The sequence below is a fragment of the Motacilla alba genome, chromosome 18 (genome assembly GCF_015832195.1).
Source record: "Motacilla alba alba isolate MOTALB_02 chromosome 18, Motacilla_alba_V1.0_pri, whole genome shotgun sequence".
Classification (NCBI taxonomy): Eukaryota; Metazoa; Chordata; class Aves; order Passeriformes; family Motacillidae; genus Motacilla; species Motacilla alba.
Window position 1 is genome coordinate 8,592,137 of NC_052033.1, and position 25,579 is coordinate 8,617,715.

General features: G+C 39.6%; 1 protein-coding gene across 12 annotated transcripts in view; it reads right to left on the bottom strand.

The window, feature by feature from the left end:
- Positions 1-25,579, bottom strand: part of BPTF (bromodomain PHD finger transcription factor) — a 52,611-nt gene that overhangs the window by 11,528 nt on the left and 15,504 nt on the right. For 5 of the 12 annotated variants that reach the window (XM_038156946.1, XM_038156938.1, XM_038156950.1 and 2 more), the window contains exons 3-25: positions 21,349-21,572; positions 20,994-21,194; positions 20,314-20,502; positions 17,541-17,705; positions 17,179-17,354; positions 15,908-16,263; positions 15,496-15,627; positions 14,830-14,959; positions 14,175-14,310; positions 13,450-13,671; positions 10,751-13,157; positions 10,418-10,542; positions 10,076-10,204; positions 9,621-9,771; positions 8,739-8,862; positions 7,089-7,341; positions 6,494-6,655; positions 5,385-5,533; positions 5,007-5,130; positions 4,249-4,472; positions 2,892-3,114; positions 2,378-2,691; positions 1,066-1,148 (exon numbers count right to left, since the gene is read on the bottom strand). In XM_038156946.1, the coding sequence (XP_038012874.1) occupies positions 1,066-1,148; positions 2,378-2,691; positions 2,892-3,114; positions 4,249-4,472; positions 5,007-5,130; positions 5,385-5,533; positions 6,494-6,655; positions 7,089-7,341; positions 8,739-8,862; positions 9,621-9,771; positions 10,076-10,204; positions 10,418-10,542; positions 10,751-13,157; positions 13,450-13,671; positions 14,175-14,310; positions 14,830-14,959; positions 15,496-15,627; positions 15,908-16,263; positions 17,179-17,354; positions 17,541-17,705; positions 20,314-20,502; positions 20,994-21,194; positions 21,349-21,572 (6,399 nt within the window). The remainder of the gene's footprint in view (positions 1-1,065; positions 1,149-2,377; positions 2,692-2,891; positions 3,115-4,248; positions 4,473-5,006; positions 5,131-5,384; positions 5,534-6,493; positions 6,656-7,088; positions 7,342-8,738; positions 8,863-9,620; positions 9,772-10,075; positions 10,205-10,417; positions 10,543-10,750; positions 13,158-13,449; positions 13,672-14,174; positions 14,311-14,829; positions 14,960-15,495; positions 15,628-15,907; positions 16,264-17,178; positions 17,355-17,540; positions 17,706-20,313; positions 20,503-20,993; positions 21,195-21,348; positions 21,573-25,579) is intronic. The other 7 variants (XM_038156952.1, XM_038156949.1, XM_038156943.1 and 4 more) reach the window with 6 other exon arrangements.

The following is a 25,579-nucleotide window of genomic DNA, read 5'->3' on the forward strand; positions in this document are numbered from 1 at the left end:
AAAACAACTCCCACTGAGCTGAGAGGAAACAGCAGAATAGCAATGGCCAGGACAAGCAGCTGCTGGCAACTCTGTGGTCTCAGATATTTTGTCCTTTGATAGACAGCTGGATTTTGATGACAAACAGAATATGTAGATAAATGTTTGTAGGGTGATATAATTTTGTTTAGTTTGCTCTTTATACCTGCCCTGTATCTACTTGGTTTAGTCTGGTTTTTTGCACAGACTAAAGATCCCCATATTGTATTTTCGAAGAAGAACAAATCAGTGAGATGGAAAAGCAGCTGCACCACAAACCAAGCTAGTTAGAACTATTTTTTTTCATCTTTCTCTTAAATTGGGCTTTCATCAGTCGAAACACCTATTTGGTTATCTGACACCATGAAATGAAGAGCTAACCAATACATCTTTTTCTTTATGCAACTGTGAACAGTAAAGGAGTGGCACCCAGGGATAGTGCTGTAATCAACTGAGCTTGTGATTTGATGATCAAAATTTTATAGAACATACTCTTCTTTTTCTTAGTATCTGACACACACTTGTGATTATCTAATTGGAGCAACTGCATGTGTGAAAAGGAGTCAAAATAATCCCAAGACAAATGACAAACACTCCAAATTTCTGTTTAGCAGCTTCAAGCATAAAATCTCTCAGTTTGTCAATCTGTCTTCCAACTCTTCAGCTCCTTCTGTAGAGTGGGATGTGCAGGGACAAGAATGGAAACACATGGCCACGATAAAGGACAAACAAAACCCAGGCTTTTTTTTTCAGCAGAAGCATTAATTCTCCATTCTGTGCTTCTTTACTTGAGTGTAAAAACTGTGGCCAGCTCCAAACACAATATGTAACATTACTTAAAAGCATATTATCAAAAAAAAATTGAGCTTATACAAGATGAAATGAAGATCATTATGAAAGCTACTTTTAAGTGTTACTCTAACCAATTTTATATTGGAACACTTCTTCAAGCAGGTTTTTACAAACCCACATTTCATTATGATACCATTAAAAGATGCAATAAATGAAAAATTTGGTATCTACGAATGCCCTCTGATGCACATTCACCTCTGATTTTCTTCCCTCTCAGCTGGAGTCAGTGTCTTCTTCTGTTTCAAATGTTCTATGACAGCATTCTGCTTCATAACCACCTGTAGGATGATACAGAATCCAAAATAAAAGATGAAAACTTAGCCAGTATTTCACAGTATTATGAGGAGAACCAGGACATTTCCTAAGTTAAAGTGTCATTTATTTCACTGAGTGACAAAATAAAGCTGCTTTTATCAGGGGAGCAGTGCTTGTTTAAAAAAATTATTTGAAAATTCAAAAAGAAATTGAGAAAGAACACCACCACCCCCAGAATAGGATATTTTGCTTATGTCAAGTTTGAACCCAGGGGCTAAATGTAAATTGACTGTATTTCTTCAGTGACTGGTTGCTTTATTTTAAAAGTGGTAAGAGTCCATTAGATATTTTTTAAGCCCTGCAGCCGTCCAACAGCGTCACATTTCAGATACCTCTTTGGAACCCCAGTTTTCAGGAAATGAAAGTACTGCACGTGTGTTCTGTCCATCAGCTCTCCTAGGTCTGACCTATCTTTCCTGAATTGAGAATAGAGATGGATTTGTCCCAGCAGCTAATGGTAAACTGAATCAAGGTGACAGAAGAATGCAAGCATGGTACAAGTGACTCGATGTACTGAATTAACTTGGAACATGTCATTAAATTGCCAATAGCAATCGCACACTATCTTTGAAAGAATCAAATTAACTGCCTACCAAATGTATTAACATTGTTAACAAGAACAGGCATTTGAAATTAGATTTCTTTCATTCATTAAGTGTTAATTTCCTTCTGTTAACTTTACCTGTTTCTGGATAATGTCACTTTGATTAGAAGCCTGAAGGGTGTGCTCACGTTTAATTTCTATCTGTTGCTTTTTCTTCTGCTGCTGCTCCCTGAGCTGCTGAACTCCGTGCAGCTGCTCCTGTACACTAGCTGCTTGCACTGCCACCACACTGGCCATCTGCTGAGCCTGCGCTGGGCTACTCTGCTGGACCTCAAGAGGGAACTGAAGCTGGATGTGGGGCACGCTGCCCTGCTGGGCTCGTATCTGAGCCACAACACGGGGCTGCAGCTGAGAGAGGACTTCCGCTGGCTGCTGGAGCTGAGGCACTGCAATAACACTTGTTGGAGGCTGCTGAAATTGCAGCTGAGGATAAGCTGGGCACTGCACAGGAACCTGATTTAAACTTTGAGTACTTGCAAGGGTTGTGCCCGAGGTCTCAACCTGAGGCCGTGATTGCTGCAGCCTAGCTGGAATTTGTATGGGAGTGTGGGGCCACATCAGACCGGGGTGTCGGGTTGGAGTTTGCACCTGAGCTGGATGCTGAGCCTGGGCCTGGCCTGGGGACAGGCCCGCGGGCGGTGGCTGCATCGGGCCTGGCGCTGGAGAGAGCCCCGGAGCCTGGGCTGGAGACTGAGCCGGAGATTTGGAGGGCTGAGCTTCGGGAGGGGCTGCAGAGTCACCGGGAGCCTCGGGCTGGCTCGGGGCCTCGGGCTGGGCGCCCTGGGGCTGAGCCCCCGCGGGCTGTGCCGTGGCCGAGCCGGGCTGGCCCGGGGGCTGCCCCTGCCCCGCGGGCACGGCCGGGGCCGGAGGCGCCTGCAGAGCCGGCTTCGCTTCCCCCGCAGCTGTGAACACACAAACCAGGATCCATCAATTGCAAATGGCACGGCTATGAGCCTTGCTAACCCAAACCCTCTGGAACTACTGCAAAGCTCTGCGCAGGAACTCAACAGACTGCAGCGCACTTCCAACATTTCCTGCAGTAACAGACAACCTCCCATGCAATTGAAATGAAGCTTTTTCTCCTGAACAGAACAATGCTTACCCGAGGTGGAAGTAGAAACGGTGGTGGTAGTTGTGCTAGCTGTAGTAGCAGCCGCTGGTAGTGGGGTGAACAGAAATCTCTGAATTGTACCATTCGGCATAGCTGCTTGCATAAGCTGCTGTCCTGGACCAGGTATTACAGTCACACCCTGAGGGATTAATTGTAACTGACCAGTAGTTTGACCTTGTCCCTGAATTACCACAGTTAAGCCTTGACTGCCACCCTAAAAAAAAAGTTAATATTCATGTATTAGTGATGTAATTCTTAGACAGACTTCACTGAAATCAGAACAATTAGGGGTTTGGATGTCATAATTCAGTATTTTTATCACATACCATACTCCTAAAATCTAAAACCAGCATTTGAGATCACAAAATACTCAAGGACTCTTTCAACTATTCTACTGCAACAGATGACTGGGTTGGAGTGACACATTTTGTGAACCCACAGAACATAACACAACTCTGAGTCTTGGGTGTAGAAACTCATAGAATCACAGAATGGTTTAGGCTGGGAGGGACCTTAAAACTCACCCAATTCCACCCACACCTTCCACTATCCCAGGTTGCTCTAAGCTCCATCCAACCTGGCCTTGGACACTTGCAGGGATGGGGCAGCCACAGCTACTCTGGGCAAACTGTGCCAGGGCTTCCTCACTCTCATAGGGAAGAATTTCCTCCCAACATCTAATCTAAACCTACCCTCCCCTTCAGCTTAAACTCCAAGTCTTGTTCCACCTACAAAAAACCTTATCTGGCAACGAGCAGTCTGTACATCGCAATCATTTACATGAATTATTTATAGTCTGAAGAACAGATGTTGTTCACAGACATTTATTTTTACTCAAAAATTGACTCTCAACTTATTTTTTGCCAACAGACCTTCATGATCTGAGCAGAAGTTGTAAGAACTTTTTCCTCTGCTCACAGATACTGCAACTTTTCCTCTGAGATTCTGGATAGCATGAATGAAAACTAGATCTTCACATCAAATCAAAACACAATTAATCAAAATTATGATCTGAATGTCTACAAAACAGACCATACAGAATAATTATGTCCCTTACTACTATTAAAGATTTTTTTCCTTGCTGCTGAACACTCCTGATGCCAGTCACCTTACTGGGAGGTACAACAGGAAGCGAGAGTTAAAACTTTACTATTAAAACTACTTACTTTGTATTTACTATTTATTATATTTATTTACTATTTAAGCTGCTTTCAGCCTGTAATTATGCCAATGCTCATCCTAAATGAAGCCGGACAGATGAATTTAAGGGCACAGACACTACACTGCTGAAATGCAAAGGCAGGATGGGTTAGCACACTTCCACACCCAGGGCTGTCCAGTGCTTTACCTGCCCTTGTGTGAGCTGGGTGAGCTGGGCCATTGTCAGCTTCACCTGGCCCTGCTGAGGGCGAGGGGGCGGCGCTGGGGTCTGTGGCTGAACTTGTTGAGGGGCTGTCCCAGAACTGGTGATGGTTTTCTGCCCAGTGCTGGAAGAAGCTGTGCTGGTACTAGAAACTGCTGTTGAGACAGGCTGACCCCTGATTATCTGAGTCACCACTTGCTGGGTCTGACCTGTAAGAGAAGAATTTGAGCTAAGAAACACATTTTCAGCTTTTTAACCGTAAGCACAGCAAACCTCCAAGTCACAAATTGCAATGGGGTGTGATGGTGATCAGACAGGTGAAACAAACACTGCAGTTTGCACATAAATTTTCTTTACAAACCATTTGTGTGACTGAAAAATGTCTGCAAAATATTTTAACTACAGCTGCATGCACATAAAGAACTTCAAACACTGACCTCTTTAAGAAAAAACATACAAAAAAGGGCTTTCTCAATGCACAGTTACTTTATGTGTTTTTAGGGTTTTTCAGTTTTGTGGGGCTTTTTTGTTTTGGGTTTTTTTTCCCAAATAAATGGACTTATAATTAATGTGTCAATGATAAATAACATTGACAAAGCCTCCAACAAACACATCCAAAAGCTGAAAACGTCGAGCATCAAAATGAGGGATTTTTGCATTGGGACACCATAAAACACAAGGAATTAATGAAGAAACAAACCATGGATTTCACACTGGGAATTGAAATATTAAAGTGAACCTACTGGCTGGCAGAATACCTTGTTGCACCACCACAGGTGTTCGAATGATGGCCTTGCCAAGGGTGGACTGCTGCAGCGGTGTCCGGATCACCGTCATCCCGGGGCGCAGCGGCGTCCCCTGCACCACCTGTGCACACCAGAGAGGAGACCACCTGTCAACTTGAGGAAAAAGCCCCTGGAGTATGCCCTGAATAGTCTTCCACATGTGTTTTAATTTTCCCAGCTGTTGCACCTCTTTGGAGTAAAGGATCCATACACACCATAGCTGAGATGAGCCAAAACCATTGGAAAGTGATTAGCCAGAATTTTTAATATCTGCCAATAACTTGAAGTCTACACACTTACATTTTTTTGAGTTAAATAACCAGAAAAACATCTTACTTGTGAAGTGCTTGTTGTTCCTAACGTCCCTGTGGTGTTTGGCCTAATGGTTACAGTTGCTGTCCTTGGCTGGAATGAAGTAAAGGTTTGACTTGCACCTGTAGTTGATGGAATGATACCCAATACCTTTTGCTGAACTTGAACCACACCTAATTAAAGAAAAATTGAGAATTCATTAATGACATAATGGCCAGCAAAAGAAGGAAATGCAACTCCAGGGTGGCATTTAGAACACAAGTCTGCAGGTTTCTAGTATACCTTTGAGCCTTTCAACATTTCTTGGGAAAGCCTTTGTCATATTGTAAAAAGAAGCAGCATTATACTTTGTCAATAGTCCAACTACATTTTAAGTTAAGAAACAGGTATTTTAGAAAAGATTAAGGAAAGTGTAAAACTTCACAAAGATCAGTTTGATGGTAACTGCAAAGAAGTCCTTGCATTGACAGAGTGCCACAAATTAGTGTTATACAACCATTAAAAGCTATAATCTGATTAATTTCCAATGTAGGAGAGCAGTTTAAACACCTTTCACCTACAACATTGTGGTGCTGAAGAAAATGGGTAATGCTTCTCCTGTCACCTATGAAATTTCAATAAAAAAATCTGCAGCCTTCATGATGCGCTCAGATGCTAAATATAATGGAGACAGAGAATTGAGTTTTTCTGTTCAGTATACATTCACAAATCTCAAAAAAATTAAGTCCTCTTCTTGAGGCAAGAATCAAAAATGCTAATCTTAGTCTGGAGCCAAACTCCTGCTCATCAGTGAAGAGCAGCTGTAGGCATTAATATTTTTGTGAAGAAAGTTTCTTTGTTGATTTAGATAAAAAAAAAAGCATGCTTCATTCCACATTGTTCAAAATAAAGCTCCTAATTTTGTGCTATGAAATGCAGAATAATTTAGAGGCAAAAAACTTGCATTTTTCCCCTTACAGACACAAATATGCAACACAGGGGGAACAAGCCGTTGAAACTTGTATTTTTATATATCTATATAAAATATATTTTTCCCCTTTCACATCATAGTTTACTTCACTGGGAAAATAGTGTCAAAGGAGAATTAAACAGCAAGCTGGAATACAGTTTTTATTCAGTTCCCTTTGCCCTACCTCCTTGAGTTGATGGCACATTGACGGCAACAATCTTGCTGTTTGCAGGGAGTGGCAGCTTAGTTATCACTTTCCCTGCCATCGTTACTGGGCTGCCTGAGAGCTGGAAGGTCTGCCCTGTGCTGGCAATGGTTGTGGCTGAGGTGGCAGCTGTGCTAGTGGCTATTGAGGCACACAGAACAGGCAGGTTTAGAGCAGAATCATTAGTCAATGAAATGACTGTTTTTCAAGCATGAAACAGCAAACTACAGGATTACTTTTACTTTTTTTTTTAATGTGTCATGCTTTCTTTAGTAAAGGTTCTTTTTTGGAAACAGACATCATAGAATGCTTTCACAAATGATACTGGTACAAAAACTGTCAGTAACTAATGAGACAGGTCAGAAATGAGTCTTCCTAGCAGAAGTCAGAACAAGGAAAACTAGACAGATATAATCTCAGAAATGTCCTTCCGGCATAGCAAGAGTTAAGAGCAAAGATAACCTGAAGTGTAACAATGCTGCATGTCTGGAGAAGATGTGAGGTGTATACAGGATGTGATGCATACACAGGATGAACTCCAGCAATGTTCCTTCCATGACAAATGATTCCTTACCTGTTGAAGACTGGCCTTGCTTAACCCAAGTAGCAAAAGTTTGATGGAAATTCTTGTTCTGTTGGAATGTTACTGTAGCTGGAGACCCCACTTTAGTGGTGAGCACTACTTTGGTTCCTGTGGGGACAGGGCCTGTCAGAGGGCCCACCACGACTTTTTGGGGTGTGGAGACTGTAGTTGCAGTGCTGCTGGCTGTGGTGGCTACAGGGACCACACCTCCTGCAGGGATCTGCTTCTGCTGTTCCAGCCGTTTCTATTCAGACAAAAAAAAATGGAATTAAGAGATAATTAGTATTTTCAGATTTTACAACATCAACATTGTCTCTACCCAGTATTGAGAGATAAAGGCCTCTGGTAGGATTTTAGCTCAAATTAGGATTTTAGTTCAAATGTAGAGGATTGAGGAACAGGCTCCTTGATCTCCAGAACTATAAATCTGCTTAGAATACAAAGCCAGAAATTTTCCTTTATAGCAACTTTAAAATCTTTGCCTTATGTTAATTTCACTGCACATTTTACTTTAAAAAAACCTGCACAACACATTAATTTGTCTCAGATTAATCAGAAGGATTAAAAAAAACTTTAAAAAATATCCATCTATATTTGGCTTTGACCATGTGCATGCATCTATGTCAGTAATTGATACATCATCATAAACACAGAGTTTACTATTAGCATTCCTAAATTTAGAGCTTCCCGCACTGAGATCCTGCCAGTTACAGAAAAAAACAGACTGTATCATTCTGTTTTGCCACTGAGAATACAATTTTTAAAACTATTCTTTTAGGTTTAAATCCTTCAGTGTTCAGCCTGCTTAAAAAAATTAGGTTCAAAATCCCTTACCTTACCCAGTGACCTTCTGTGCTGTAACTGTTGAAAAAGCATATTTAATCTAGAGAGCCCCTTAGTGAAGGGATGTATCAGCAGGCTCTTCTAAAATGTCAACTGATCTAACATTTTTTCCCATGTTACTGGAATTATATCTGTATTTATTTAAATTCCAGCACTACATTGCAGCAATGCCCACAAATCAGAAGCACCAGATCACTACTAATGGGTTTTTTTCAGGGCAGATGAAATGAAGAAGGAATATGTTGAGAAAAAGCACAGTTCTTAATAATGTATGTGAAATACCAACATGGCCTCAGATTTCCTAATTTTAATTGCATACATTTAAATATAAATGCATATACATATCTACATATATTTAAATAAAATTATCAATGGGCTTAACTCAGATAACTTAAGATAGAATAAAATCAAAATATTCAATTTGAGTGAAGCATGAAATGCAGTTGTATTCCCAAGTCAGCTGTATTCCAAGGCAGCTTTCCATCACACACAGAACACTGAGAAGCTTACCTGGAGATGAGTGCTTCCCAGCCTTCTAAAAATGGAAACAAACTAAACCCTTCTAAAGTGTTATAAATGATGTGGGTGAAAACCAGGCAATCCAGAACAAACCTCTGCATTAACCCTGTTTCAAAATAACAGATGTATACAGTGGCAGCAGCATTGTTTGATGGCTTAACCTGCAGTTGGAACTATTTGAGCAATGGTGTAAGCAAGGGTTAACTTCATTTCCCAGGCTATGATGCATGTGGTGAGCAGTGCAGTTGCTGACTGCTGGGACGACCAACAGCTCCCCACCTGCTGGGCAGCCAAACGTTGGTGTTTTAGCTGAGCCTCCAATTGGGCCTTGAACTCCTCTGCCTTCTTCTGTTCACTAACCTTAGCCTGTTGTTCAACTGCCTGTGCCTTTTCCTTCTCCACCCTGCCAAAGACACAACCAAAGGTAAGTTAAACCACACATAAAATCCAACCATCAAACTGCATTTTGTTTTCTTCAGTTTAACTGCTCTAGTAAGAGCAACCATCAAGACAGAAGACCATTGAAAAACTGGTCACAGCTTTAAAAATATTTAGAAATAAACTACCGAAGTTGCATGCAACATCCCTGAAATATCCTGATGCTAAACTACTGCAACACCTTCCAGGAAACTATTAATCAAAACTGGAATTTATAATTACATCTGAGACTGCAAGGAACCCATGTAATAACATACATTAAAAATTGTTCTTTCCAAGACACTAAAAAATGTTGTTCCAACTGTGAGCACATGATACTGAAAATATGCTTCTTATCACTGGATTTACTTGCACACAGTCATTTTCTTTGGATTATAGAAGTATTTAACAAATACTGTACAAAGTCATGCCAAAAGCAGCCTATAGCCTTTTGATGCATTACAATAATACTTTTTAGCATTTAACAGTAGTTAGTTCATAAGCATGCAAAAATTAATATAATATTAATTCTAACAAATCTGAAATATCTGCACACCTTAGTTTTGGTACCAGCAAACAGTTTAGCTTTGTAACTTTAAGCTTGACTATCAGTATCAAAAGGCCCAGTAAAAACACAACAGCTGTGTTTCTAGTGATCATAGTGACCAGGTTTGTGTTCTCTAGGGGAACTTTGATTAAACAATCACACAAATGAAGACTACTTTCATTAAAAGCTCACTTTACCTTTCAGCAAATGCCCTGATCTCCCACAGTTCCAACTCCTCCTCTGCTACCCAAGTTTCCATTATAACAGGGCCTGTTTGCTTGGGTGTTTCTGGCCTTTTTGGCCTGAGGGCACTTGATCGAAGTCCCTTCCTCTGGGGTGTTGGAGTTTCTTTAGAGAGCAGTCAAAACACACACATTAAGCTATACTGTAAAACGAAACTGAAGTGTAAACCAAGATTTAGTGATGTTTTCAGTCCCATTTAATAAACAGGGAGGCCTTTCAGCTTCAGATAAATCATGTCCACTTGTTAAATGCAGCATTTGTTTCCCGTAGGTAAATTAATAGTTCCTGGCAAGCTGCATTTGCTCCCTTGATGGGCTGAATTAGCATAAAGATCCAGTTACCTTAATTTCTCTAGATTACAGAGGGGTGGGGAGAATGTCTAAACAAAAAAAAAAAAAAAACAACAAACCTTTTGGAGCCTCTGGTACACCAATGGGACAAATGATTTTTCTTATACAGTACTCTGACCGGATCCCATACGGACCAACATCTCTCCGCTTGATTATTTCTGTTGTTGTAATTTCAGTTTCAGTTGTTTCTGCAACAAATTAGTCCCAGTACATTAATAACAGAAACAAATAAAGTTAAATCTCCAATCAACCCAATGTACTCAAAGCAGAGAAACAGCAAACAAAATTCAAATGCCACAGCTGACAGCAAGCCTTTATAGAAATGTTCTGAGGGAGTGTAACATTCAGATTTTACAGCAAAAGCTTTTGCAAAGAAAACCAGAAATTTAAAATAACAATACCTGTCCTTGTGGTTCCTCCCCCAGGGGGAGCTTTTGCTGCCATATCATCCCACTTGAGACATGCCCACAATAACCTCAACATCAGGCTCACTCCAGCCAATGATTTGACAGTTTGGAGTCGGTACCTAATGACAGAATATAAAATTATATTTTAAAATACCCAACCAACAGGACAAAGGTTTTCCATGCTACTTTTACTGAACAATATAGAAAACTGAATAATAAATAGCAAAATTTGCACATTTGGGAATAAACATGTATATCACTTGTATTTTAAAAATCAATTAATTTCATCACATCCTAGACTTTTTCTCAAAAATGTGAAGTATGTACCTCCAAGTGATCCCAAAAGTTGGTCTTGGGGATGGATATGGCCAGATATCCAAGGCAGGCTTTGCATTGTAATTGAAATAAGGAACCTCTCTGATCCCTCCTCTCCTGGCCAGCTTTTTTAAGTCATCATTGGGTAAAACAAATATGCTTTTTTTACTGCTTTTGGTAACAAATTTCCTGTAAGATGGCAAAGCAGTTCCAGAACGAGTCTTTTTAGGTCTTGTGAATTTCATTAACTTCACTTTGTCTTTTGTGGAATATTCTTTGCTGACAGTCATGGAAGTCACCAGTGTGCCTTCTGGGGTGGTCAGTGAATCGGTGACTGTTGTTGTAACCACTGTTTTACTGTGCTCCTGGACAGAGATGACATCAGAGTTACTCTCTGAGGCTGGAGTGGTGAGCTTGGTGACAGTGGTGGTGGTGGTGACAGTGGAGATGGCACAGTTTTCTGTAGAGGAAACAACTGTGGTCTTCTCATCACTGGCAGCTCCAGTCTCTGCAACCTTAAACACTGTTTTGGACTCTGTGGACACAGTTGAGGTTGTGGTAGTCACTTCAGTAATAACAGTTTTCATTTTACTTTCTCCATTAATATTTTCCATTTTATATGTCTGTACCCCATTCTGGTCAGCAAAGTGACTGCTCAAGCTGGATTCCTCACATGAGGTTACAGGTGATGGAGCAGCTTTCTTCTCCTCAATTGCTTCAGTTTCCATAGATTCTGTTTCACTGTTCAGGTTATTTTCTTTACAGACAGGCTGTGTTGGCAGGGAAGCACTGGCAGATCTTGCAGGAGAAAGCTGGTTTTCTTCAGTTTTCTGCACACACTTGGGCACTTCATCTATTGGCTGAAGACTCTCTCCAGACTCAGACTCGGGTGAACTCTGCAGATGTGACTTTGAGTCCATGTTATTTTTATCCTTTGTGTCCTCTCCCATGATGTCACCATTCATGAATGGTTTTACTGAAGATTCCTTAAAAGCCAATGGTTTTATTTCATGTTCTGGAATGGATTTATTAATATTATTAACTTTTGGTTCAATATCACCCCCTGCATTAGCTTCACAGGTATTTTTCATTAAGCAGTCATCATTTGATAATGTTTTAATGTCATTGTCTTTTCCATTCATTTGAAATGATGATTTTTCTTTTTCTGTCTCAGTTTCTTCATCTTTATTATTCTTTTTGTCAGTAATAGTATTTACATTTGTCTGATCAAGATATTTGTTCATGGTACCTGTCTCCACCTTCAGTTCCTGACCTTTCTTTCGACCATTAGCCTCTGTTAGTTTAGAGCTCAGTAAATCCTCGTTATCATCTTCCCCATCCATGTGTTCCAGACTTTGACTTTCAAGGTTTCTTTCAGAAATCAGCCCTGTTTTAAATGATTCTAGATCTTTGTTAGCTGATTTTTGATGAAATATCATCTTTTCAGATTTACTTTCAGTCTTTACAGGAGCAATTTCTTCCTCCATTTCACTCTCTTGAGAAGACACGGTTTCCATATGGCTTTTTATCATACAATTGTTTTCTGGATCTTTGCTTTGCTGTTCAGAATCCCCTTCTGAGTCTGGTTTTTCAAGAGTGCCCACAGCATCTCTTCTACAGCTGCTTTCAGGTACCACTGGTCCTAAGTTTTCAAGTTCTCGCTGAGACACTCTGGTAATAGGTAGCTTTTGTTTCAAGGGTTTTTCAGTTGTTTCTGAAACATCCCATTTGATTCTGCCTTCTGCACTGGTTTGTTTCAAGCCATCCACTAAAGGGCTCTTAAACTGTCCAAGAGCCTCTTGTCCTTGACACTTATCAGCAGTTGAAGGCACAGGGTTGTTTTCTCTGCCATCATTCTGAACAGAGCTGTCTCCTTCAGAGGATTGAGGGGAGTCCTCATCCAGCAGCTGCCGCTCTTTCGAGAGCCTGTTTGACAAAGGCAAAGAAGGTTCATCTTCATCCCCAGTTTTGGTACAGGAGATGCTGCTGATGGGCAAACAGTCCTGTTCTGCATCTTCGGCTTGGGTCTTGTCTGAAATGTAGCTTTGATCCTGGGAAGGAGAGCCAAACTGGCTTCCTTCTTTTCCATTCCTCGCTTGTAGCTCATCTGTGTTTTTCTGGGGGCTCACGGATCGAATGCCCCCAGTTTTAGCACCAGCCTCCAGCTTCATCTTTTCTAGACGCTGTTTTTCTTCCAGTGTAAACTGTTTTATTCGCCGCTCCAGGAGTCCGTCTAATTTTGATGATTTTACTTTCCTTTTGTAGCAAGTCCTTAAATGAAATCCCTCACTGACATTGATTATATCCCGCTTACAATGACTTTCCTCATCTTTTATGGAGGATTCAATTTTCACATCATCCACATCCATAGGTTCTTCTTTGATGACTTTATCATTTTCACCATCGATGTCTTTTTCCACTGTGAAGAAGAAGTAACTCTGAGTCAGTGAGCTCCCCAATAATGAATACAAATTATATTTTTACATTAAGTACTAAGAAATAAATGGGGCTTTTAGCATATTAAAAGATTTCAATTAAAAAAGGAACAAAAGCTTCAGACACTACTACAATGGATAACAGGCAATCATTTAACTGAGACATTTTAGATGTCTTGACAAAATCTGTTACACAGTTTTTCACTAGTTATTTCTGAGGTTCTGTGCTTTTACTCATGCAATAACACGAGTTTCACGATAACAAAAGATTATCACCTGTGTCTTTTGCATGATCTAAGTTTTCAGAAATGGTGTCAACTTCTAATTTGTCTTCACGCAACTTTTCTTCTTTTACTTGTACTTTGTCCAAGGTTTCTGAAACATCTGCTTTGTCCTTTGCTTGCAGATCTCGAGAATCCTTTGCTCTGTCCTTCTCTGGTTTCACCTTAGTTGTACCTTTTCGTTTATCCAAGTTGCATTTTTCATCTTCGCTCTTTGCTATTAACAAATTAAATTATTTCAATTATCCAGAGTATTTTTTTGTGCTCTGCCACATTTGAATGCATGTTAGTTTACCTCTCAAATCATTTGCACACCATTAGTGAAATTCAGAAAGAGAATTAATCTATGGTAACACCATAGATTAAACAGTGCACTACTGCATATACATTATATATATATATATATATATATATATATATATATATACACTCTCTCAATATTTAAGATGTTATTTTTTGGTTTTGATGCTCTACATAACTTTTATCTACACTTAATTTTAATTTAAATAAGATTATACAAAGACGCACAGTATTACACACAATATAATTGAAACAATTTAATGTAGCTATGAAATGTCTGTGACAACTGAACAGGTTACACTGACCAAGATTACCAGATATCCACAAAAGCTTTGCTGGAAAATTACTCCTAAAGTCTCCTTAAGAACTATTAACTAATAACTGCAATTAAAAAAAAATGTAAGCAATGCAGACACTTACTTGGTAGCAATTTTCTGTAATTTGCATTAGTATTTCCTGGCAGTTTGGGCATAAACCTGTGGACATGGGTTTTACTAATCCAGCTCCAGCCACCATATCCTGTTACTCTATATTCTTCTCCTTTTTGCTTCCAAACCTGCAAATATTTTTTTAAAAGTAATATTAATGATGCTATTTGCTGCATTATTAACGTTCATAGGAGTTTTTGAATCCACCTGTATGCTTGTTAAACAAGTGTGGCGCAAAGAACTACTCCAACAAATGTAATTAATATCTACTGTAAGAGAATATAAAGAGGTTTCTACAGTAGTTCCCATCATATTATACAACCTTCCAAAGGCTGGATTTTTTTGGGGAGAGGGAGTGGGACAGGGACAGACACACAGACAAGATTCCAATAACCCCCTAGCACCTTCCATTAGGAAAGGCTGCATTTGCAGACCAGTATCTGTCACTCAGGCAGTGTCAATAAGAGCATGACACAGATCAAATTCAGTTCAGACCAAGATAATGTGCTTGAATACATGGCCAAGCTTCCCACTTCCATGCAGGACTGACACAAGGACATGAACACTGTAAACTTAAACGAAAACAGAGAGTCAGAAATCAACAGTTTCTGTGCTTTCTTTGTACTTCCCACAAAAGAAACCCTCACCTGGTGTTTGACAGGAAATGTGTATTTCACCCATGTAGCTTGCTGCATTGTTTCTTCTTCTTCTTGTTTTCTCTCTTTTTTTTTCACTTTCTCCTTTTCTTCTCTTTCTATTGCTGTCATTCTGCGTAATCTAATCCATACAGATTTAAGTGCATTTAAGTACAGGATTTTGCAAGCAAATATAAGATGTTAACAGCACATAATACCCCTTTGAATTAGTTTAAATATCTCAAGTTGGCAGGAATGCCCTCTATCAGGTTTTAGGTATTACTTGCAACAGGAACATCACTTTTTTTGCTATTTCAGTGAGGCAAACACAGCTGGATGCAATTGTGTCTAACACTAGACACATCTGTTTTCTGCTCCTATGACAAAATGAGAGACAAACCCCAGACTCCACTGAACTGAGAGTGTTGAAATTTGCTCTTCTACTCTCCCAGAGTTTTAGCAGTTTTGAGACTGTGGCTCAGATAAAACAAATGCAGGAGCAATGACACTATAAAAATATTGTCATGGTTTTTCAGTGTTTCTGTTTGAGAAAATACACAAAGTGCTGAATGACTATCTCAATTTAAACATAATTGTTACAGGCTTAGAGGAACTAGCAATTGCAAGCCAAAGTAAAATTCTCATATTCAACAGTATTTTAATATTTTTTAATTTTACCTCGTATGCCCCAAGGATTCCCGCCAGATGGGCAGCATGACAACTGGTTTGATTGCACACTCCAAAATAGCCAGTGCTAGTGCAAATTCTCTGGGTTTGCTGCACATCTGAACAGCCTTAATCCAGTTAGACCTAGATTGGAAAAAACAGAACAATCTGAAACATATACATGAACTAATGTAGCTTGCCATTTTAAGAAGACTTCATGGTAAGAGAAAAACTCCTGTAGCAATACTTTACTCAAGTGTGCAACAGTTTTAGCCTCCATTATAAGCACATATTATGTTTTATTATAGTGAAGCACCCTGCTTGGACATCACAGATTTGAAAAAACAAAGACTATTGTTTATTAACACTGCTAGCAAAACCACAAGTAAAACATGAGAACATGTATTTCCATTTATTCATTTACCTGTGGGAAGCCCAATTAGGGTGAAGGAAGGATGCTGGGATATTGTTTTCTAGCTGAATAATGGTCAGCCTCAGGGTGGATATGGTGAGAACTTTGGAGCCATGCACAGACCCGTTCCACTTGAACTCCCCAGCTGGGGTCAGGCAGAATTTGTGTGAGAGGTGTCGCCTCTTGTCATGGTCCTCCCTGTGCTGGTGCTTGTTCAAAGCAAAGGAATTGGTGGCATATTGATTGTGATACACACGGTACTTCCCCTCCTGCCCCAGTTTGAAATAGTTGTTGATATTTCCTTTAATCACAACATCCTTCTTGGTGTTCACTCGGGAAACTTCGCCTTGAGAGTTGACCACCAGAACCTTTTGAAAGAAATAGTGGAAACTTTTCAGGGAATCTGTAAAGTAATTCCTTCTCTTTACTTTTTTTATGATTTAGGCTTCAAATGTCTATATATAAAAGAATAAAAATACCCTGCACCAGTGTGTAGAAACAAATAACTGTTTATCCAATACACCAATATATGTACTTCATCACTGCCTGTCTACAGAGTTAGGATATTCCCAGATCAATTTTAACATTAAAAAACACCATCCAGGCTTCTCAGACTGAACAGGAACCTGTTTTGTTGATCTGATTGTTCCTGTGGAGGGAGAGAGCTCTGGGAAAGCAGCTTTGCTGAACTCGAGTAAGCCCTCTGTGAACCTCCTCCTCGGTACATCACAGAATTCAGACATGCAGCTTAGAAACAAGTATCCTAGACTTGGAAAACATGGCATAGGGTAACATCACTGGACTAATTTGTTTTTCAGTAAGTTCACTAAGTGTTAACTAACACGGAAAATCAATCAACAAAAATAAAATTAGTATACCAAATAATCTGCAGACAATTAACTGCAAAAAGAAGTACCAATGGTTGAGTATTTCCTTCCTGGAAAAACTGGGCTACTTTAAAAAAACAGAACCAAAAACAACAAATAAACAAAACAACAAACAACCCAGTCATACAAAACAACTACACCAGTGCACTGGGTCACTGTCATCACTCTGTAGAGAGCACTCAAAGAGCAAAGGAGAGAGGGGGGGAAAAAGCTTCCTCTGATATAACAATTTCACCATTTGTTAATTTATTATTACTGCCTTTTTAAAGTACCTCTATTACCTGAAAAAAATAACTTTTAAAAACTTTTCATTAAAATTTAGTATCCTTTAAAGAAATTAACATTTTTCCAGAACATTTTTTGTACATATTTGAGTTTTCCAAGATGTGCACAAACCTCTCTGGTTTCTTTATATAACTTATTTGCTTCATTTGCTGCAGCAGCAACCTGCTGGCTTTTCATCTGGCTCAGTTTGCTATCTGGATTTCTCAATCTGGTGAGCATCCGCGTCGAGCCTGGCGTGCCCTTCCCTGCACCTGGAGAATCACTTCTGTCACCATTGGATTTCTCTCCTGCCCGGGAATAAAAAAAGGCTTTTAAAACAAATTTAAGAATTGAAAGTTTTCTATTGATGTATGGAAGTTACAAAAAGAACAGAAAGTTTAGTGAGAAGAAAAGATGCATAAAATGAAAGTTGGAGATGTCATTATCCTTATCATCCTCAATATTAATATAATTATCATCATCATTATTATTACCTATATCCTCTGAAGCCTGGGATCCCCTCTCTGCATTTTCAGCATCATCAAGATTCTTAATGGAGTCATTCTGGCCAGAGCCCAGCTCGCTGCCACTGCTGTTCTCAACATCTGCCTGTGGAGGTGCAGCTGAACCACTGCAGGGGATCATCTGACCAGTTTCTTCTACAAAAGAACAACTTCAGTTTTAGTTTTTTTCTTTGAATTGGCTCAATGCAACTTTTTAAAGTTTTTATCAAAAAAAGGCAGATGAACATGTTTTGCTGGGCTGGAGGGAAACACGTAGAAAATATTATTCCCTTCAGAGCACTTTATCCATGAAAGATTTTTTTTCTGTTTCAAGCAGTTTCAACTTCTACATCTCTGAAGAACTGAAATTCCTACCTCTATTTAAAATACATTTGTATTTCATCCCAGACAATTTTTTTCTATAGATGCACACACAGATAACCTGACTCTGTTCTGAATTTAGAATTCATAAAATTTGGTCTTCCTGAAGCATCTGATTTTCTCTCTTTTAATTTAATTTTCTTGTGCTTTAGCTGTTCCTCAGAGCACACACCTTTCCGTTTCCCTTGTTTTCCAATGAGTCTTTGATTGTCTCTTCCTCAGCACCTTAATTCTCAGGAATCCCACGGATTTCTGTTCCATTGGCACCACTCTAAGTATCAGCCAACTTAAAATATCAGCCCCTTTCTGATCTGATGGATCTTGATGTGGCTTCAAATGGGTTCCTGGTCCTCAGCTGTCCTTGTTACTGTGTTGACAGCTCTGGACTTTGCTGTCACCTCACTTGTTGCGTTGCCCCAGTAGGAATTTTTGACTAAATATCACTGAATTGCAGCTACCTTGAAATAAATCCCTCCACTCTCCCAGTAGCAACAAGCCCCCATCCCTGAAAACAGCAAACCCAGCAATGTCTTCTGGGCTTAGTGCCAAAGGGAGACAGTTCAGCTGTTTCAAATCTACAAGATCTGCCTGTTTCTAGAATTCTTCCAAAGCATCAGGGATTCCGATGTTAAGAAGAGTGACAGAACTAAACCTGTTTTTTTGTGAAATATGCATTCCTAGCAGAAGGATGGATCAGATAAATATTCTGGAATTCCTAGAGGATCCCTAATCTGAATGCATCTTGATTTCTGACTGTGCCAAATGGGTGACCACCACTGTTTGATGCACTTCCCTTCTTACTATGAGGAATAATGGACCTGTTTCCATGGCTGCTGTTTGGGGGAGAGTGGAAACACCCAAACCAGACTCTTAATAAAGATTAATATCCAAACTGCATTTAACAAGGATGGTAACAGACATTCTCATCTATCTCTGCATTTTACTCATATTTCCCCCCTCTTTTGGAGGTAACTGCCTCACTGATCCTGGTTCAGTACCTCTCTCTCTCTCTCTGAGAGTCTCAAACTGAAATTTCCTAGTAAGAACACAAACATTGCTGCGAATATAGAGAATGAGACATGAGGAAAAACCTCCACATACACTTTCCTACAAAAAAAGAGCCCATGAATATACAACTCATGCAGAAGCTTTGGAAGGAGAAGAGTACTTGTGAAAGTATAATAAATAATGATAAAGATATAAAAGAATCCTTAAAGTAAAATACAAACCCATAAAGGTGTTTGAAACAAAATTATAGTCTGTATCTTTTCCATTAAGTCTTTACACAGTTATTTTAACTTTGAAAGGGAATAAAAAATAGGAGAACTGGCAAAAATATTTGGCCATGTATCTAAAATATATGGCTTTTGTCTCGTACATCAGGACATTTTCTGTACTTAAAAAGTGTATTATGAGGCTTGCAGATTACAGATCAATCTTAGTTTTCATTTTATCCTCTTGTTCAGAAAGTTTATTATAAGGTTTGGATGCACTGACTTTCATAAGTTGAAAAGCTGCAGACTGTGACTGCATGCAGAATTATTTCTGTAGGAGAGAAAACATTTTAAAACATAACACACCTAGTATGTTCACATCACACGTGTTCAGATTTTTAAGAACTGAGAATAAAACTGAAAAAAAAATTCTGATAATTTTAACAGTGATCAGCTGTTTAGAACAACATTTGGTTATGTAGTAAATCCTGTAACAGAATATAATTCTTAACATAATATAAAGTAATTCTAGAATAGTACACTCATACTTCATGTTACACTTAATCAACTCCCACTTATTCCTAAAGCAAAAGTAAGTTTGTCTGCTTTTAAATAGTGTATATTATTACCTTTGAGTCACTGACATAGCAGAACAAAACATGTTAAAATACAATAACCCTTGTGCTTATAATTCTGAAATCTGTTTAAAATTTCCAGCATGACAATTTTAATCTTGACATTTCAGTGCAATGGTTTATTCTCGTGAATGAAAACACTTTGTTAGTAATTTACACACTAAATGAGAGGTTAAAATAATAAACAAGCCAGCAGCAAATTAGATTGGATATAAACTTTGAGAGGATGCTAACAATCATTACAGATCACTATGGAAAAATAAATATACAGAAAACAGAAAATAAAAAGCTTAGCCATAGTTGTCTTTGGAAGGCATGGAAACAAATGCTAATGTCATGGAGGACCACAAATTTCAAGCACCAGTTGCAAGAAAATTAACTTTGAAATGTTAATAATGACAACGTAGCAGTAAAGGATGGCACTGCAAGCAAACAGCATGAGTGATATACGCTGGGAATGGTTTTAGTGGAAAAATCAGAGAGAAAAACAGATTCCCCAAATTACAGAGGCATTGGTAACAGTGCCTTCTGTACCTGAGAGTTCCAGAGGGAGCTCTGATGCCACCTTCTTCTCTGCCACGTTGTTGCTATCAAGGGTTTCTGACTGACACCCCACTGCGTCCTTCCCTTCAGAGCAACTATTCTCTCCTGCAGAAGGGTTTGTGGTGCTGTCATCAGTGCTGGAGGTCACAGAGTTACTTTTATCCCCAACGACTGTTGCCTCTATAGTAAAACGCACAACAAAACTTTAGGGATGTTCTTTATTATGCCTTAGGATGTCATTTGGCATCGTCCATAGAAAGCAACTTCAGCAGCTTTGTTTGTTTGATAATGCTGAAAAACAGCGAGCTTTTTCCCTTCCTTTTTTTTGCTATGAGATGGTATTGTCTCAGAATCAAAGAACAAACCAATTGTGAGTAGGAAAAAGTTAAAAATTGTGGCTTACTACAAACATGCTGATCACAACCTGTAAGTGCCACCTGTACCTCAAGGCAGGGTATCTAGGAGCCAGCTGTATAGAAGTAGGAAAGTTGGTGAAATTACTTAACAGGAACAACTCCAATAAAGCACAAAGCACAAAGGAACTGACAAATATCACCTATTACAGAAATATCTTGGAGAATCATACAAAGAAAGTATTGCATGAACACTTAAATAAATGGGGGGTTCACTTCACTTAAATGGAGCTGTTAAAGCACAGTCAGTTTCTTTACCTTCTGTTTTCTCTTTTTCCACATCTTGCTCACTCTGTGTTTCCTCAATTTTATCCTGGTCTCCAGATTCTTCCTTGTCTCTCTCAGCATCTGTCTGGTCATTATCAACATCACTTTTGGCCTTTTCTGCTTCCTCATCTCCTGTGTTTTTATCTTCCACTATCTCTCCTTTTCTTGCTCTGATAATGTCCAAAATTTCATCTACAATATAAAGCATGTTGTCAACATGAAACAACGAACCACCCAGTGAGCCACGGAGCACAAATAACATGACATAAATCTTGCTTCTGATGTAAGATAAACTAGATCTGATTCAAAGTGCAGCATCTATTCTCATTACACAAAATATTCCTACCATTTGCTGCAGAAAGGAAAGACTTGTTGCTGCCCCTTGCTTTGTTTGTAAGGTCTTCTGTCACATCCATGTGCCGATGAACTTCTTCACGCATCTCGTCCAGGGTTTTGCATAGGTCAGCTTCCCAGTAATCCTTGTCCAGGCATTCAATTAACTCTGCCAGCTGGATCTTTGTGCTGTAGTACCAGATTTTCTTATCCTTCTCACTTTCTGAATCTTCCTCTCTGTAGGAGTATTTTAAAAATATTGATTTTAAAATATCTGGATAAATGACAAAAATTGCTATCACCTGCCTTCTGCAGAGCACTATGAAATGTCAATACCTGAGTGTGAATAAACATATCACATTGCTCATAGGAACCCAGTTTAATATCAATACTCCCTTCTTGTTTCCTTCCCTTTCTTCATCCCCTCAGTTCTCACGACAACTTCCTCAAGAAAGCTTTGAAGTCTCCTTAAAACTGGTTTGTCCAATCTGACAACAAGGTCTATTCTATTCTATTCAAGGTCTATTCTCTATACTATTTCTCTAACCAGTAATTTACTACTAAGTCTGAAATAATTTGTAAGTCCAGCATCTACAATGGTAGTTTCTGACAGCATATTCAGAAAAAACACAGTCAGAGAATTCAAAGTATAGAATGTCACATTCATAAAATATTTTATAATGGCAACCTACAGCATCCACCTGTGAGAGCACCAGTAAGGGATGAGTCATAATACAATCCCTTTGAAAAGATCAAGGGATTTCCACATTTTTAATCTGCAGCTCTCCATGACCCCACGAGCCCAGAAGTACTGGCGCCAACAGCACCTCAGCAGGGCCACAGACCCAGGGGAGCCCCATCAATACCCAGGTAACAGGCTCTCCTGGAGCCTGCAGAGCACAGGCAGAATGCTCCAAGTGGTTCTGCAGCTGCTGGGCTTCAGCTCGGCTTGGTCCATGCTGGGGGACAGCAGCAGCCAGATCCAGGCTGGCACGAGTCCATCATTTCCACAGCACATCCCAGTGCTGCCCACACCATGTGGGTGCCACTGATTGCCCAGCCTGGCCCTCACCTGGGCAGAGGAACTAAACTCCTGCTGCACTGGCACCCCCTGTTCCAGCACTGCAGGCCTGTGGCTCACACAGAGCCCTAACCCAGGGTGCTGACAGCAATGGGAAGCTGACTGTAAATCTCAAACCTCTGCCCTTGTGGGGCTCGTTGCAGGTTCCTCTCTACTAGTTCCTTCCCATGCCTTATATATTAAAAATAGCACAAATTTGCTTCAGGGATTCAGAAAGACAACCTTAAGGCAATTTGATTGTTGTTGATCTACTGCCTCCCACTCTGTATTTGTGAAACAATTAATATTTGCAACTCAAACAGAACACTGCTGAAATAAGGTGGTTGTGAAGTTAATAGAGGGAGTATTACACAAAATTCAACTACTAACTTGTCACAACCATTATTACAAGAAAGACTTTAGGTTTTGATGATAAAACCTGGTGTTTTGCAAAGAAACTTGCATCTCAATCATAAAGGCCTTTGCTCATGAAAAGCAACTAATTCTGTTTTATCCATTTATTCCTCTAAACTGCCAACATTCCATTAGTTTTAACCACACCAACCTGTTAAGTTTGAAAAGTTTTCTCAGAAAACAGCTCATTTCAGGAAGACCGTCACGTACAACACACCAAAATGTAACAGCTGCACACTGACAATCATTTGACTCTATGGAATATTGTTGGCCTGTAAACTTCCACGTTAAAGAAAAATTACTGTTTAAACCATGCTTCCTCTAAACCAAGAGTTATTTACTAACAACAGTAGGAATGACAGCACTTTCATTACTGGTGGTGAACAAAAGCCACAGAAGAGGAAGATAAAGGCAAACGCCCAAAACCCAAGATGGAGGGGGAGATGAGAATGCAAGAATGGGGCTTTACACAGTGAGAGGAAATAAAAGGATGAAGTAAAATGCTTAACTAAAAAGGACAGGGAATGGGTGCCTTCTGAGTTTTCCCTGGCAAGTGCCCAAGGGAAATGGCAAGTGCAAGACCCTGGCAGAGCAGCAGTTGTAAGGCTGCTGTGCTCCTGGCAAACATGACTGTAGAATATGATGCTGTTACTACTCTGTTTCTTAACTGACCAAAAAGGGAACTTGAATCTATCATTTTGATCCCTTCTCTTGTAGCTGTTACAGGATTATTTGCTAGAGAGATAATGCCATTTATACATCCTCTTATATGACCTAGATATGCAACAATATAAATGCTTTATATAGAATGAGTCACTTTGGCTGGAAAAGACCTTTGAGATCAAGTCTGACAATATATTCTCATATTCCTCTCCATAAGGAAAGGCTGTGCCTGCATCCATCTGCCAGACGAGCATCTTGTACACATTGCTTCTATTTTCATGGTGATCATCCATTTATTTTCTTATTTTCATGTTTCTCCCCCCATTCAGCAAATCTGAGACTGCTCCAGATGCACTAATGCAGCCAGGGTATGTGTGTCACCTGAACATCCCAAGCAGCATCTGGCTTTTCCCTTCCCATCAGCCCTCTCTACTCTAGGTTTGCAAGGTTCCATTGGACTGAAAAGCAATTAACTGCTGTTTTCAGTTTCCCTGGATAACTCAAGAAAAAGCCTTCAGCACCAGTAAAGGTTTGCTGTATTGCAGACCAGTGAGCCCTGAGGCTCAGTGTGCAGAGCTGAGACATCAGACCACCAAGAGAATTCTGCAGAAAGCACCTGGAGCTGATCCCTCCATGTGTGATTTGAGTCCTGCCCATTAAAGAACTGCTCAGATAATATTCTAGAAACAGACAAGGTTATCCAAAAGTATTTTAATACCCTTCTACTTCATTTATATCAGGGTTTGAGCATAAAGTTTGTTTTGATCTGAAAACTATCACAACCTTAAGAGAATTTCAGGAATTAAAGAGTTTTCTCTGGAAAAAGCACAGACAGAATGTGAAATGGCACAAACTGGTTGGTCTGTGTGCTTACACCAAACTCATCTCTGGCCAGACTTCTTTCCAAGACTCAGATGTGTGCCAGGGGAAGACTTGGAGCACACAGCAGCAATCATTCCACGCAATCCATTTTGGCCAACTTAGATAAGACTTAAATTAGCAACTAACTTTCCCTTAACATCTTCTTGTGTTTACTAAAGGGACATGACTGTTACCCTCTGAAGAAATCAGAGGGGCTGTCACAAAAAGATGGAAATATCCAAGGCTGCACAAGGACCAGTCCCCAACATTTTTCTCGGCCAGTCCAGATTTGCCAGCTTGGTGCTGGACAGGGGGACTCAGCTGAGTCACACACAGTATGTGAGGCCAAGGAGGGAGAAAAGAATCACATGACTATTTCCTACCTCTTTCAGCCTCCTTTGCTGCCAGGAACTATTCACTGGCAGGCTGCAGAGACAAGTTTAAAGACTGATAAAAGCAACTTAGAAGATAATCAAAACTTTCAAGTAAGGTAATAAAAAAGTATTTACTACTAGTAGTAGCAGATACTTCCTGAATTCCATGATGATACAGTTGGAAACTGAAGAATTCAGGAAATTGTTTAAAGCAATCTATTCAAATGAAGACCCAAACCCTTGTTAATTAACTAGAGAAAATAGAGAAGGACCCCCTAAGAACATAAACAGCATGACAAATCTTGCAGAAAAAAAAAGCTGAAACTGCTTTTGACTGTTGAGGAAGATCCATGCAACTCAGGAATAACAATGTGTGTCCTATTTCTGCTATCAAAATGAAAGCCAAACAGTGTTTCATTATCTGTTTTCACAGATAACTGATAAATCTAAAGCATCTCAGTATTTCTATAAGGATAAACTTGTTAAAACACCGCAGCAGTTTAGAAGGACAATGCAAGTCAAAGTCCCAAATTTCCTGAGTTAATAACTTGCAGAAATAATCTTCACAAGTGAAACAAATGCAATTGACCCAGACACATCCTCCTTAATTTGTAAACAGCTTGAAACAAAAACGTCAGGAATTAATTTGCTCTTGGCCTGTTTTTTGTTGCAATCTTGTTGATATTTGTTCATGAGGAGACTCCTTCAGTGTCCACTTTTCCATCTCTGCAAAACAGAAGAGGTGGAAAAGAGAAACAAACCCACAATGATGGGATTAAAAAAGGCAAGTGATGGAAATAAAAGCGTCAGGGAACAAGCCTACAAAACCCTTTAAAAGGTAGGAAAACCAGCAGTAGGTTGGATTTATGACA